General features: G+C 31.0%; 1 protein-coding gene across 1 annotated transcript in view; it reads left to right on the top strand.

The window, feature by feature from the left end:
• LOC140607963 (small ribosomal subunit protein uS2-like) overlaps positions 1-5,605 on the top strand; it is a 77,973-nt gene extending 72,368 nt beyond the window's left edge. Inside the window, exons 2-3 of the mRNA XM_072782638.1 lie at positions 3,878-3,935; positions 5,439-5,605. Of these exons, the coding sequence (XP_072638739.1) occupies positions 3,878-3,895 (18 nt within the window). The 3' untranslated portion in view covers positions 3,896-3,935; positions 5,439-5,605. The remainder of the gene's footprint in view (positions 1-3,877; positions 3,936-5,438) is intronic.
• Positions 5,606-16,308: the final 10,703 nt, after the last annotated feature.

The raw sequence follows: 16,308 nt of genomic DNA, 5'->3' as shown, positions 1-16,308 counted from the left end.
TCTTAGAGGCACCACAGTAGTTATGTTCGTATGAAGAGCTGCTCCCCTTTATCTGAGTGTTTAGAAATACATTCAAGACCTGTAGGAAGGTAAAAAATAAAGAACTAACTCTCCAAGCTTGACAATTTCAGAAATCCATCATCTGACTACTGCAAGGTAACCTTATACAAGACAGCGAACCAATTAGTCCTGTCACTCATCAACAGCTAAGTACAAAATGGATTTAAGGTTAGAGCTCTGAGATAGATTTAATGCATGACTTAAACAGTATGTATAATGGTACAGTGCTACAATGAATGACTGGAATCTTTGGCACATTTCTGACAAAGTGACTGATGATTGACAACAAGGTGTAAGGGGAATTTAGACATGATAGAAATGGGTCAAAGTTCATTTTTGTTCCTCCATTCAAGTAGTAACAAACTCTAGAAAACTGTCAGAGCTTAATTTTATTTTATTTCTCTTTTGTAACTTAGTTGAGCCACACAGCAGCAGTTTGAGACTGACAAGCCTAGAAGGATGTGGTCTTCCTGGTAAAATGTGAAGAAACAATTTTTCTCAACAACTATAATGAAACAAAATATTAAATAAGACCAGAAGACTTGGATCCTAATCATAACTATGACACAAAGTACCTGTATGATATGAAGTAGCAGAGTCATTTGTTTCCCTTTTACAGAAATAGAAGAAGAGAAAAATGACTGAATAACCATGGAGTTTCTTCAAGTTAAGGGAAAAAAAATATTCCCCCCCCCCAAAAAAAGCCACAAAACAACAACCCACTCTTCTACATCTTAACTGCTTGCTTTTGAAACTCTTGTTGCCACATTCAGAATGAACTTTCAACAAGATAATTCATTCAGTTAAGTTTTGAGTTTGAGCCCATGAGCCAATGAGAAGAAATTATACAATGAAAATATGGCAAACTAAAGTGTTTGCTCTTTTCAAGAACATAATAGCAGAATTTTTTGGAATATAAAGATTATTTACTATAAGTTTACGTAAGCTACTGAATCTATAATGTTTCATTTATCAGAAGTATTTTGAATTATGCTACAATATCTTTAAAGTAAAAAGCATAAAGACTAAAATATATGAGCAGACTCTATTTGCTTTCTATTCACATAGCATTTTACATTATTAATTGCACCTTGAAAACAACAGTCAGAATATACCAAAACGCGAATTCACTTTGAGTTACAGTTTGATGGTTTTCTTTAATCACGAGGGGTCTGAATAGTTATTTTTGCAATCCAATGGCTTGGAAATCTGTTTTAGATGAGGGGATTTAGCTATCCCTTTTCCCATAAAAATGAAAATAATTGTTTTTGAAGCTTAAAGGTTCAGATTTAATCAAGTTTTTAAATGAACTGTGACAAAATAAAAGTATTGTAAAAATTGAAATAGAATGGTTTTGTCTAAATATGCTGTATGATTGAGCAAAATGTATTATGATGATGATCATATACAAAATCTATGTTATCAGCAACAAGAGACAGCCTCTTGAAATAAGAATGAGTTTTTACAGAGAATAATAATAGTCATATATACATATATAGAAAGGAATTTACATGTAGATAACTGAAAAGAATGCCCATATGTCCAAATTAGGTTAAAAATTAGAAGAGATATTGAAGGGTAACATAGAGAAAGGTTATTAATATTAAGTGGAATATTTTCACTTCATTATTTTGTTGAAAATTAATCACTACTTAGGTCTAAAGTGTTACCATTGTTCTATTTTTATTTTTTTTTTCTGAATATCCCCAAGCCCTTCTAATCTGTTCTATCCATCTTGTATACACTCAAGTTCATTTCCTATCCCATGATATCCCATGAGTCATTTTCATAATTGTAAGTCATCACATCTTACTATTTTTTTGCTTAAAGTTACTCAACTACCATTGTACACAAAGTAAAAATCAAATTCCTATATCCTTGTTCATTATCAGGCCCCTATTTATTTAACTTTGTATCTTAACTGTGTAATACTCTAAGACCTAAAAATATTGAACACTTTTCAGTTCCCTGCCTATTATTTTTCTCTATTCTCTTCAAGTAAGTAGTTGCTTGAAAACACTTCCCAAACCCCATATCTTTCTTAGCTAAGTCCTTCTTCCATAAAACTTATGGCCATTTCTATCAAATCATTTTGTTATATTTAATGAGAAGTGACTGTTTTTAGATAGTTAAAAATTTGGGAATATGTTTGCCTCTCCTCTTCCCAATATCTAGTCCAGTAGTTAAATTATAATAGGTTAAATTATTATACATATAATAAATATCAGTTATAGATTAATGTCAGTCATTTATTACCTTCTGATATTGATCACTTCGGTATCATCATGGATAAAGTGAAAAGAAGTTAATGCACAAGCAGTGATGGCAATGAAATAAATAATATATAAGAAAATATTTTCTAGTACAGATCAACATATATATTATTCAGATGTCCATGTGTATGTATTTATTATATTATATTCCTTATAGTCATACACGATTAAAACATGTCTAAAAATGAGATAGGGTTGATCCATAGATTATCCTTGTTTAATTCACTAAAAAAACTTTTTGCTAATAATGTATGACAGACTTGATCTTTCTAGCTTACTAAAATAATCTATTTAATGAAATTGTAAATTACATCAGCAAACTTAGCCTAAAACTCAGATTCAATTGTATGATTATTGGCATGTAAGCATGGCTCTGTTAATTTTAATATATAAATGAGCTAGAAAGGGAGTAGTGAATTTTGAGTGATAAAAATTATTATATATATATATATATAGGATGTTTTTAAATTTTGAACTTTAAATTACAAAATTGAAAAAAAATTAAAAATTATTATATTTAACATAACTTTACTGGATTGAAAAAGGCCTACTTGATGTGGATATTGCAAGATGTACAAATAACTACAAAATGAGCACTGTTAACAATTACTTTATTCCTATTATATTTACATTAATGACAGGAACATTTTCCTGAAATTCAGGCATTTTGTCTCCTAAATATATAAGTAAACTTTACATCTTTTAATTTCTAATCTTAGAAATGTTAATTATAGAAAATATTAATTAAATAGCTATTATGATTTACATTTTATCCATTAATATGCTTGGTATGTTATCTGCTGCTAATAATTTAAGTTAAAAAAAAGCTTCAGTGCTTTTTTTCCTGCTATATTTGTTTCTTTTATGCATTCATCAAATTTTATTTGACCTTTAGATATGTCAACTAAATAACTGGATGACAGAATTTCAGGTAGATGTTTTGACATATTTTCTGAAGCCTAGCTTGGCTGTGTTTATTCATGCTAGCTTTTTAGTCAACATGCCTCCAAATGTGCATTCCCATGATGTCTGAGAAGATGTATGTATCATCAGATTAAGTTATGACTGCAAAAAGTGAAATGTTGTTCTCATGCTGCTAAGAAGTGACATTCAAAATATACATTATTCATCCTTCACAATGAGCAGATTCACTTATATATTTTGATTCAACATTTCAAATGGATTAAAGTGGAACAACAGTCTTCCTTAAATATGGGATTTAGCCTTGAAAATCCTGATGAACTCACTTCATTACATGTGAATACATGCTTATTGTTTAATCTTTAATTCTGTTTAAAAACATAACTGAAAACAGTCTAAAATAACCTTTTGAAAATCCACATCAATACATCCAAATATATTTGTTAATGTGTTAGTGTGCAGATTCATTCTTTTTGTATCACCTTTTATTTTGAGCCAATAGGTGAAGAGCCGTATCTCCATTACCACCATGCAATATGTTTTACTGAATTTGATTTTATAACCTTGATAATTTAAGCGTACCGGCATATCTAAAAATATAAATATTTTTTCTTCTTCTAAAGGTTGGAAAAAGTTTTTGAGAAGATTCTGTCTTTCTGATGAAATACAGCATTATAGAATGTAAGGTATTTGGGGAGTGTCAATTAATATCTTCCTTCTCTTCTTAAAAACCATAATTTGAGTGTAAAAAATGCTAGTGTAAATGCACACAATGTAACTCATATTATTAAAAGTATCAGAAAATCTACCTGTAGATTTTAAATTAGATTATTCACTTGACACATTTCAACATTAAATAAACCTTGATATATGCATGGAGACAAAATAAAGCAGGAGATAGTACTAAAACATGTTTGTTTATGATTAATACAGAATTAATTATTTTGCCCACCTGAATAAAAATTCACATGGAAAGCTCCATGAAGTAGGACAAATATACTCCACCCTTCATTACTAGAACTGTGTTTAAAAATGCTGTTTTAATTATATGGTCTCATTCATTTGGTGAATAAAAAAAATAGTGAAAAGGGAATAAAGGGGAAAGGAGAGAAAATGAGTGGGAAATATCAAAGAGGGTGATAGAATATGAGAGACTCCTAACACTGGGAAAGGAACAAGGAGTAGTGAAGGGGAGGTGGGTGGGGGATGGGGTGATTGGGTGACGGGCCCTGAGGGGGGCACTTGACGGAATGAGCACTGGTTGTTACGCTCTATGTTGGCAAATCGAACTCCAATAGAAAAATATACAAAAAAATGCTGTTTTATCAGTAACTTGAGACTGTTGATTTTTTCCACATCATTATCTTAATTCTTTAATGCTTAATATGTATTATTTATTAGTTATTTTTATACTCAAATGCATACTATTTGCCAGGTATTATGATAGTTTTTATTTTATTTTATTTATTTATTTTTTTATTTTTTTTTATTTTTTTTTATTTTTTTATTTTTTTATTGGTGTTCAATTTACTAACATACAGAATAACACCCAGTGCCCGTCACCCATTCACTCCCACCCCCCGCCCTCCTCCCCTTCTACCACCCCTAGTTCGTTTCCCAGAGTTAGCAGTCTTTACGTTCTGTCTCCCTTTCTGATATTTCCCACACATTTCTTCCCCCTTCCCTTCTTTTCCCTTTCACTATTATTTATATTCCCCAAATGAATGAGAACATATAATGTTTGTCCTTCTCCGACTGACTTACTTCACTCAGCATAATACCCTCCAGTTCCATCCACGTTGAAGCAAATGGTGGGTATTTGTCATTTCTAATAGCTGAGTAATATTCCATTGTCTACATAAACCACATCTTCTTTATCCATTCATCTTTCGTTGGACACCGAGGCTCCTTCCACAGTTTGGCTATCGTGGCCATTGCTGCTAGAAACATCGGGGTGCAGGTGTCCCGGCGTTTCATTGCATTTGTATCTTTTAATCTTTCTAACTTCCTCTTCAGGCATATACATGCACACACAGACATATTTTTTGCATTATATATATCAACTATTCTAAATTTTTTTCAAAAATCTATAGATACACTTATTACTTAAAAATTCAGAATTTTCCATTGCAATTTAAAAATATTTTACATATTTGCATATTGACTTTAAGTGTATTTTTCCAGGGACGCCTGCGTGGCTCAGTGGTTGAGCATCTGCCTTCAGCTCAGGGCATAATCCAGGAGTGCCGGGATTGAATCCCACATCGGGCTCCCTGCGTGGAGCCTGCTTCTTCTTCTGCCTATGTCTCTGCCTCTCTCTCTTTGTGTTTCTCATGAATAAATAAATAAAATCTTTTTGAAAATTAAGTGCATTTTTCCAGAAAAAAACATGCAAGATTTTCCTTAATAATATAAATTTTAAAATTATATTACTTTTCTTTATGAATTTTAAATCTTTCATGATTTCCCACTTCTTTTCTTTTTATTGCCAATATTGTTGTAGCAAAGTTGACAGGAGCACAGGTAGTGATACAAAATGAATCCCTGAGGAAAACATGATTCAATTTCATGCTTGAATGTTTACCTAAAAACTAGCTTATTAAATAAGGATACGTTTTAAAAATGGTTCAAGTGGTTAAAAAAAAATCATAACTCAAAGGAAGAGGTAAGACGAAAGGGAAATGTCTTCCCCTTAATCAGGATTTTTTAACATAAATTATTAATTCTTAGCCAAAATAATTCAGTGAATGGAATTCTTAATACCTAAATGTGATATAATAGTTATTTTCTCAAAACTTTCTCATCTAAAATATATCTCAAGTATTTTGCAAAAACAGTAAATTCAGAAGTGTATGTAATGCCAGATCTTCCATACGTCACTCATACACTTGTTCCCTTCAGTTTAAATGTAATTTTCACTGCCTCCTAGTTTTCTCCAATCTCCTCCAATCTAGCATAAATATCCCAGCATATTAATCTTTTGAAGGACTACTGGAATACAAAATCAGAAACTTGGAAGTAAGCACTTTACTCTAAGAAAAGATTTATGCATGTCTAGGACAATAATTTGCCATATATAAGATGGTAAATTAAACCATCCAAGCCAAGATGGTCATACATTTCATGATCATAATACTATTTTTAAATTTGATTGAGTGAAATTATTTTCTCCATTTGGTGAGGGCTTTTAGTCATTTAATCATTTAGAAAAATTATAAAGGAGTTTGATGTTAAACATTTTCTTGATGTTCTGTGTATCTTATTTTCCCATAATTGTGTGCAGAGAGTGAAAATGATCGAGTTGATTTTTTTTTTCTTTTTCCCATTGGAGAGAAATTAAGCTAAACTTAACAGATTTGGGAGGCATTAGTTATTTCTACTTCATACAAAATTTTGTCAACATAATATATTAAAGTGACTATGCTCTGAAATTAATTGATTTATTTATAAAATAGCTACAAGAAGAACTTTTTGCTTTCATAATTTTACAGGTTCTCAAAGTAGATTTCAACAGAGCTTGTGAACTATGCAGGACAATTTGTATATCCACTTTACTGATTAGGAAACAGAGGCAAAAATATTGAATTGAATTATCCGTGGTTATATACTTATAATTAGTAATTTTTAGAAAAAAATCAAATCTTGGCCATAGTCATCTAAGGACCTAAGTTGCATTTATTCATTTATCTAATTATTTTTTCTCTTAAAGATGAATAAATTCCTTATTAATAAACTCCCTTGTCTTATTTTGCTTTATCTCTTTTGATATTATGTTCCTCATAATGTTTTCTAAAGATTAAATAAGAATGATAGTATTAGGTACAAAGTTTTTGCAGAGTACCTGGCACAGGGCACCTGAGTGGCACATTTGGTGAAGCATCTGACTCTTGTTTTTGGCTCAGATTGTGATTTCAGGGTCATGAGATCAAGCCTGCCATCAAGCCCTGTGTCAGGCTCTGGGCTCAGTGCCAAGTCAGTTTGGGATTATTTATGCCTCTGCCCCTTCTGCTCCTTAAATAAATAAATCTTTGGGAAAAAAAAAGTACCTGGTACATAATAAATGTGTGTATATATATGCATATATATGTATATTAAATGTGTATTAAATATGTACATTAAATGCATATTTAAAATGTACCTGGTACAAAATAAATGTGCACACATGTATGTGTGTGTGTGTGTATGCACACATTTATTATGTACCAGGTACTTACATATATATATATACATATATATATATAGTTACATATATATGTTACATATATATAGTTATATATATATATAGTTACCTATATGTGTGCAATATGTAGTATATATATGTAGTCAGTTGAAGGGAGATTTTTATTCTTGAAATTTACAATTATATTTTTCACATAGAAACAAACCACATGGGACGCCTGAGTGGCTCAGCGGTTGAGCGTCTGCCTTTGTCTCACAGGGCATGATCCCGGAATCCCGGGATCGAGTCCCACATTGGGCTTCCTGAATGGAGCCTGCTTCTCTCTCTGCCTCTCTCTCTCTCTTTCTTTCATGAAAAAATAAATAAAATCCTTAAAAAAAAAAAATGATGAAACCACAGAACTGCAAAGAAATTCATTTTCATATGGTTTTATGGAGGAATTTTCTTTACATAAGCTTTGAGAGACAAAGCAAAATCTGTTTTGAGTAGGAAATATTACCTAAATAAATGTACAAAAATAATTATGAACTTAGGCTGCATACCATAACTTAGTTCAGTCAAATGAAAACACTGTGAAAGCTGATCCATCTTTTTCAAATCACATAAAAGAGGTTAAGTGTAAGGGTTTTCACTATTGGTTTTAACTATTGGCTTTAACATTGTGAGTCACAAACTTTTGTCGATATCAGTATATAGGTTTTGCAGACGTAATAATTCTGTTATCTTTAGCAGTTATGGATGGTACTTATTTTCCATAAACGTTGTTTTGGGGGATTATTTTTTTTTTGGTATATTTCCTTTGAATTTCCAATTAAATCATGAAAAGTAAGTATAAAATTGGCATTTTAGAATTTACCCACGCACTTAATGGGACTCTACAGTGTTTTTATTTTTCTCTCTAAGCATAGTCGTTGTTTATATTGCTAAATGGTAAAATAAAATATAGAATAATGCACAATTAAACAAATGTAGTTAAAACTGATCACATAGGAAATTATATTATTTAGAACTTTTCTTTGCAAATTCCCTTTTATTTATTTATTTTATTTTTTAATTTTTTTGCAAATTCCTTTTTAAACAATAAGAAAATCAACAATGAACCAGCTCCATTTTGTTATGTATCTTCTAAATCTTTTTTCCTTTACTTTTTGTCTGTGAAGCTATATTTGACTTTTGTTGATTTTTATCCTCTTTCCAAATGCTTTAGACCTGGAATAATTTTGGTAGCCTGTTTCTTTTTCTTCTTCTTCTTTTTTTTTTTTTTTGTATGATTTTGCACAGTAAAATTGTTGGAACGCTGGCAAAAACTGGAAAACTTGTCTGCTTGCTGAAGCTGAAAACTGTCACCTAGAATTGACATCCAGACAAGATTTTTGTGAGTGCTCTTAGTATTGGGGAGGCTTAAAAAAAAAAAAAAGGCTCACATAATAATATAAATTTCTCAAAATCATCTCTGAATTCAGGACCTTTTATTCAACATTCTTCCTGTCAAAATAGCTACTTAATAATAAGTTGAATGCCAATTATTCTTGAGTTTGTTCCTAAAAAACATTCACAGTACTGACTTTTGTAATCATAGCTGTGACATCAACTCGGTAATAGGAGTTTCCCTCTGTTGAGAGTATCACTAAAATTTTTTAAAATAATTTAAAAACAAAAATTTTATTCAAAAGCAATTTGAGATTATAAATGATTTTCCAGAATTGTATATTTTATAGGTATATACTATGTGTATATATATATATATAGTTATTGAATAAATGGGTTATTAGTGTCCTATAAATTGAGGGGTAAGAAGTTTTTTGTTCAAAATCCAAATAAGTCAATAAATTTTTGAAAAAACACTTTAATAATCAGCTCAGAGTCTGTTCACTTTTTACTTTCTATAATAAGGGACTATGCTTATTAATCTTCGGACACATTTAATATATTTGTATTGAAATAAATTGATGTGAAAATATTTATTTTATAGCATTTGCCACTGTAAACTCATATATTCATTATTAGAATTAAAATAAATGTACAAAATTGTATAAATGTGAGTTTAAATTTAGTGATTACTTTTCAGTTAGCTAGTGAAATCAGGATACCAGAATCAACTTAAACAGAAATAGGGGCTCCTGGGTGGCTTAGTCTGTTGAGTGTCTGTCTTCACCTCAGGTCATGATCTTGGGGTCCTGAGATGGAGCCCCATGTCTGGCTCTCTGCTCAGCAGGCAGTCCGCTTCTCCCTGTGCCTCTGTGATCTCTGTTGCTCTCACTCTTTCTCAAATAAATAAATAAAAATATTTTAAAATAAACAGAAATCAAAATGAAAATAGGAAAAAATAATTTCCCATCCAATTTTGCATATGTAATGACAAATATCCTGATGTTTAAATTACACTTGATTACAATTACTTCAACTTTAAAAAATAATCAGATGTAATTTAATAATGACTGAAAAACATACAACAATGGTGACATCAATTATGGCATGTTTTCAGTAACTTTCACAAGGAAGAGCTGATAGAAAAATAAAAATTTGTGCCAAGAATAGAGATTTTGGGTGGAAATAACACAAACTGACACAATTCTGAGTATCATTTCCTAAATATCAAAAAGAAACAAATTTATAAAGCAACAGAAATTAGTGGTTTACTGTAATGTCTTAAATTGATCATGACGTTGCTTGTTTATGCCCCTTGAGTTGTTTTAGCGATATAGACATATTCCTTAATATAGTTTGAAATTTTAATATAGTATTTATTGTGTTAAATATTTTGAAAAATTTATCATAATTGAATCAAATTATGTATCTTAGAGTATAATGCAATTTGAAAATACCAATTCATTGATTATTGTGTAAATTATTATTATTGGAAAATTCCAAGTAGCTTTTCACCAAGATAAAGCAATCTTGATTTTCCATTAATGACACAGCAATGCTGGTTGAATGTGATTATACAGAGTTGAGTCCCTGAAGCAAAAGTGATAGGACAGCATGACTAACAAAGCAAATGAAGCAGATAGAATCAGAGTAGAGTCCTTCCCAACTAAAGATATACCAAAAGCAAAGTGAAAAGCCAATCTGCTTCCACATCAAAATGGCAAGACTCTGGCAGAAAACAGAACACAAAATCCATAGATTATACAGGCAGTTGAACAGTAGAATAGTATTAGAAACCAGTAGTTAAAAAAAAAAATAAAAGGAAGAAACCAGTGGTAGCCAGGAAAAAAGTATCTATGGATATTACAGTTAAAGGGATATCACAGTTAAGAAGGCTTATACATAGGGAATGCTCTTTTTATCATCTCAGTGCTGTGTACTTCCTTAATGAATATCGCATATTAATGGATAGACAGAAACAAAAAGAACCAAACAAAAATTCTCATTATTGCTATAGATGTTTTAGAAAGTATTATGTGTGCAATAATACATAAAGAAAAAATATATATGCGCACATATATGGTATAATGTCCTAGGTATTGCATATACATGTGTATATGTATATATGTATATGCATAGGTATATATGTGTGTATATGTATGTATGTGTGTGTATATATATTATTTTAATGGTCAAAAAAGATAATATGGCACAGATAGAGCATTCCAGGGGTAGGGGGAGAACTCAGAAATAAGTCAGTAAGATGTCAGTGTTTAAGAAAAACTAAAAAAAATCTAATTTCTATGCAGCAAGAGTAACATATTAGAAATATAATAAAAAGGCTGATTTAATGAATTGTAGCAGAAAAATATAAAATCAATATAAATAGCATTTATGAGTTGGTATAAATATGAGTTACTTTTATTAGAATATTTTAATATATATATGTATGAATGAATGAGGAAGCATCCAGTGTGTTTTTTTCCGTTTATTTTACTTTTTTTCCAAATGAGTTCTTTTTTTAATTGAAATATAATGAGCATATAATATTATATTAGTTTCAGATATACAACATAGTGATTAGATATCTGTATATATTTTGTCATTACAACAATAAATCGGTTAACATCCATTACTATATATAATTTTTTTTCTAATTTCCAAATGTAAAGATTAAGTGCTATAAAATGTGAGTTTATTATTAATTAAATGATAAAATTCATATAATTCTAATATAAATCTCATTATGTGTGTATGTAGGTTCTGTGTTTGGGAGGACTCAGTAAAGTTACATTACAGCAAAAAGAAAGAAGGGGAGATATTTTTAAATAAAAGCAAGAAAATATTAACATTATTAAGGCTTATCTCAGGTTATCTATAATAATTAAAACACTTTTATACTCATATGTGAACAAAGAAATTAGAGCGATAAGACAGTAAATACTGAGGAAACTGACTCTGGTCTTCTGTTTAATGCCTTTATATCAAGGAGTACTACTGTGATGGTCTTATATTAAGGGAAATCCCTTCTACACTTTCTACCTTACCTTGTTTTATTTTACCTCACAGTTTCAATTACTAATTGTTATGCTGCATATCTTTGTAGGTGTTTTTTTGTTTTGTTTTAAAGATTTTATTTATTCATGAGAGGCACAGAGAGTGAGACAGAGACAGAGACAGAAACAGAGACAAAGACACAGGCTCCATACAGGGAGCCCTGGTCTCCAGGATCAGGCCCTGGGCTGAAGGTGGCGCTAAACCGCTGAGCCACTGGGGCTGCCCTTGTGTAGGTGTTTTATTCTCAATATCTTTTGAAGAGAATATTAACTATGATAACAGAAACTTTTTTTTTAATCCTCCATAGCTTGGGCCTACAAGAGTACCTGGCCCAATAAATATGTGATAGTGTAATGTCTTATACATGTGGTAAAAGAGCATCCTAGAATAACAGAGAAGCAGAGATTATCTACACAATAGTAATGATTTGTTTTTACAAATGTATGTAAAAATTCAAACAAAACAGTTTTGCAAAATAAAGTCCAATTCAAATAAGGGATAAACTGTGTAAACTGGAGAAATTTCAAAGCCAGTAAAATAAAATATTCAGGAAAAGTCCAGAAAATTTAATTCATTGTCATTTTTAATTCTTTAAAGTATAAATTTATTTAGATTATATTTTAATCCTACCAGATGCTGAATATTGGATATCCAAATATCCAAAATATTTATTTATCTAGAGTTGTACCTACAAAATGTAGTTTTCTCTTAGTAATAATCAAATGATAATATTAACACTGATAATAATGATAATAGCTTTCCTTTAGGTAAGGTTGTTTATAAAATATTTCTACAATACTAGGATTTTTATTCTGCTGCCAAGAAACTGATAATCAAAAAAAGTTTTGTGTAACTTAAGAGATCCCATGGTTATTTGCAAGCAAATATGTCTGGATAATCTGCTGGTTACATTGAAGAAGTAATCTTTTGGAGAATTAGAACATTCGTTATAGGTATTATTAAGGGATATTTCAACATCCCATACAGTCATGACTATATTTGGAAACATGATGTTATTATTACTCATCTCCAATTAAGTGAATGAAAATTAAGCGAGGCCTGTGAATCATTGAAAAGATTCAAGTCCTTGTGAGACTAAACACATACATGCAGGCACACACATTGTTGCTTTCTCTTATTCCTTTTTAGTAATGTTATGTTCAGTTCTTTTGCCTGGATCTTCAGCCTCTTGGCGTATTCCTAGGGTCAGAAAATCCCCTAAAGAAAAAGCTACTGCAGAATGTCCTCTGATTGACTTGACAAAAATATAGGTCAAGTCAATGCATATATATTTATTTATATATATGACATATATTATATATTATATTATGTATATTATATATTGATTTATATATATGTCAAGCTTTCTGCATTGTTTTCTACAGGAGATAAAAATCTGCTTAGTTCAAGCAAATTTGAAGATATTTAATAAGTGGTAACCTTGAAATTCTAATGTGAAAGTCCCATTGATTGGAGGAGAATTACAGAGATAGATTATGTCTTCATAAGGCAATGTAAGGTAGAAATTTCAGGTTTAAATATAGTGAAGTCATAAAGGTCAGGGCAAATGTAAATACTACCAAGTATAATTTGGTAAATTTAAATTTTTCGAAGATCTTAGGTATTTTCTTTTAAAAGCACATTTATAAAATGGGACATCCTATGTATGTCCCTGAACATGTACTCATTTTTAACAAGTACAACATAGCTATACAGTTTCTATAAATGAACAGTTCAATGTCAATTATATAACATGTTACATAATAAATAATTTTTAAAAATTATTTTTTGCAGGACCCCAGCTGGGAAAACTGTATTAACAAACATGCTAATGAAAATTAGTAAAGTGTTAAAGTATTATTCTTCACCCTTCTCTTTCATGACAAAGGAGACTAGACCATTAAACAACCATCTTATTCAGAACGTATAGTGCTCTTCTTCATCTCTTTCTCTTTCTGCTACTTTACTGACAATGAAACAAAATTTGATAGAAAAGACAGGTATTTAATGATTGGTTTTACTAATTATATTTTATGAAAAAATCCTGTAAGAATACTTTTAAACACTTAATATAGATAGCTTCTGAACATCATAATACGTTTCTATTAACAACATTCAGGAAAAGATGTTTTGTTTAGTGTATTTTTTTTGGGCGGGGGAGAGCTCCCACTTGTGGGGTGTGGCAGAGGGAGAAGGAGAGAAAGAATCTTAAGCAGACTCAATGACCAGTGACAGCTGAAGATATCCTAAAATATATAGAATTCCTGAGATCCTCATTTTCCAAATCTGTGACATCAGCAGTCTTAGGAACTAAATTACTTATTGGAAACCATAGTCAAGTTTTTATTTAATATTAACAATAAGAATTTATGGTTTGTTTTGCTCTGCATTTGAAAGTAAACTAAAGTTAAAATATACCTTTTTTCAAGGAAGAAGAAAACATATTGTTTTGAAAGTCTAAGACATCTGCTGGCTGTCTATATTGTGTTGAAATGATTTTTGTATTAAGAAATTATGTAGACAATAATTTAAAAAGGGAATAGTTCAAAATCCACACTTTTCCAGGTGAAGTATGAGTACTTCAATTTGATACAGAAAGAATTGCTTTAATGCTAGTGCTATTTAAAGAAGTCAAGTGAGTATGATAAGCACATTTCAAAAGGTATTTCATAAAATATTCAAAAGGTATTTCATAAAATAAAGTTTATTTTTTAATGTGGTTTGATTTGAACCAAAGTAAATACATTTATATTTTGAGGCATGAAATCCAGTCTTCCATCTTTAAGGGTGTTTCATTCCCTGTGCTCTTTCAACCACTGTTTATTTTTAGAATTTCTAATTTTGGTAAAACATCATTTAGCAGGAAACACATGAATGAGGACATGCAAAAGCAAGTTTAATACCTATGATTGTTTTCCATTTATGTTCATTTTGTTACATTAAAATACTTTATGAAATTTTCTGAATTATGCAAATTTAAAAATATAGACTATTTTTTAAATATTAAGACAATAGGAAGCTAGTTCTTTATAAAGAGCATAAAGTTGCTCTTCATTATAGCCTAAGATAATTAGGCATTCAGACGTATTTTCAGGAAAGCTCTAGGTTATATATCAAGTCTTACCTAAAAAAAGAGAAAATTCCTAACATCATGAAAATCAGAGAAGATAATTCAGAAATTAATTTCATAAAGATAAGACTACACATCACTTATTTAAATTAGACATATTCAAAATATTTTACCAAATGCAAATTAATACTATATGCAAAACTCTAGAAGAAAAAAATGTATATGTTGTGCTTTACCATATAAGTCACTAGTATAGTTATTAAAACAATATATATAATGTAAAGAAATGATAGACATAAGGGTACTTCAGTGACTCAGTAGTTGAGCATCTGCCTTCAGCTTAGGTCATGATCCTGGGGTCCTGGGATCAAGTGCTGCATCAGGCTCCCTGCAGGGAGCCTGCTTCTCCCTTTGCCTATGTCTCTGCCTCTTTCTCTAGGTCTCTCATGAATGAAAGAATGAATGAATAAATAAATAAATAAAGTCTTAAAAAATGACATTCTTTGAGTAATAGTGGTAAATGATCTACTTATTTCACTTTAGCATTTTTTTTTTGTTCTGTGTTTGCTTTTATCTTGAGAGAGAGAGAGAACCTGAGAGGAGGTGCAGAGGAAGAGGGAGAGAATCTTAAGCAGATTCCATGTCGAGCATGGAGCCTGATGTGAGACTCACTCTCACGACCTTGAAAACCTGACCTGAACTGAAATCAAGATTTGAAATCAAATCTGATTGACTTACTTCGCTCAGCATAATACCCTCCAGTTCTATCCACATTGAAGCAAATGGTGGGTATTTCTTGTTTCTGATGGCTGAGTAATATTCTGTTGTATACATATACCACAGCTTCTGTATCCATTCATCTTTCGATGGACACCGAGGCTCCTTCCACAGTTCGGCTATTGTGGACATTGCTGCTAGAAACATTGGGGGGCAGGTGTCTCCTTCTTTCACTGCATCTGTATCTTTGGGGTAAATTCCCAGCAGCACAATTGCTGGGTGGTACAGCAGATCTATTTTTAACTCTTTCAGGAACCTCCACACAGTTTCCCAGAGTGGCTGCACCAGTTCACATTCCCACCAACAGTGAAAGAGGGTTCCCCTTTCTCCACATCCTCTCCAACATTGGCTGTTTCCTGCCTTGTTAATTTTCCCCATTCTCACTGGTGTGAGGTGGTATCTCATTGTGGTTTTGATTTGTATTTCCCTGATGGCCAGTGATGCAGAGCATTTTCTCGTGTGCGTGTTGGCCGTGTCTATGTCTTCTTTGGTGAAATTTCTGTTCATGTCTTTTGCCCATTTCATGATTGGATTGCTTGTTTCTTTGCTGTTGAGTTTAATAAGATCTTTATAGATCTTGGATACTAGTTCTTTATCTGATA

The sequence above is a fragment of the Canis lupus genome, chromosome 17 (assembly GCF_048164855.1).
Source record: "Canis lupus baileyi chromosome 17, mCanLup2.hap1, whole genome shotgun sequence".
Lineage (NCBI taxonomy): Eukaryota > Metazoa > Chordata > Mammalia > Carnivora > Canidae > Canis > Canis lupus.
This window is presented reverse-complemented; position numbering and strand designations above follow the sequence as displayed.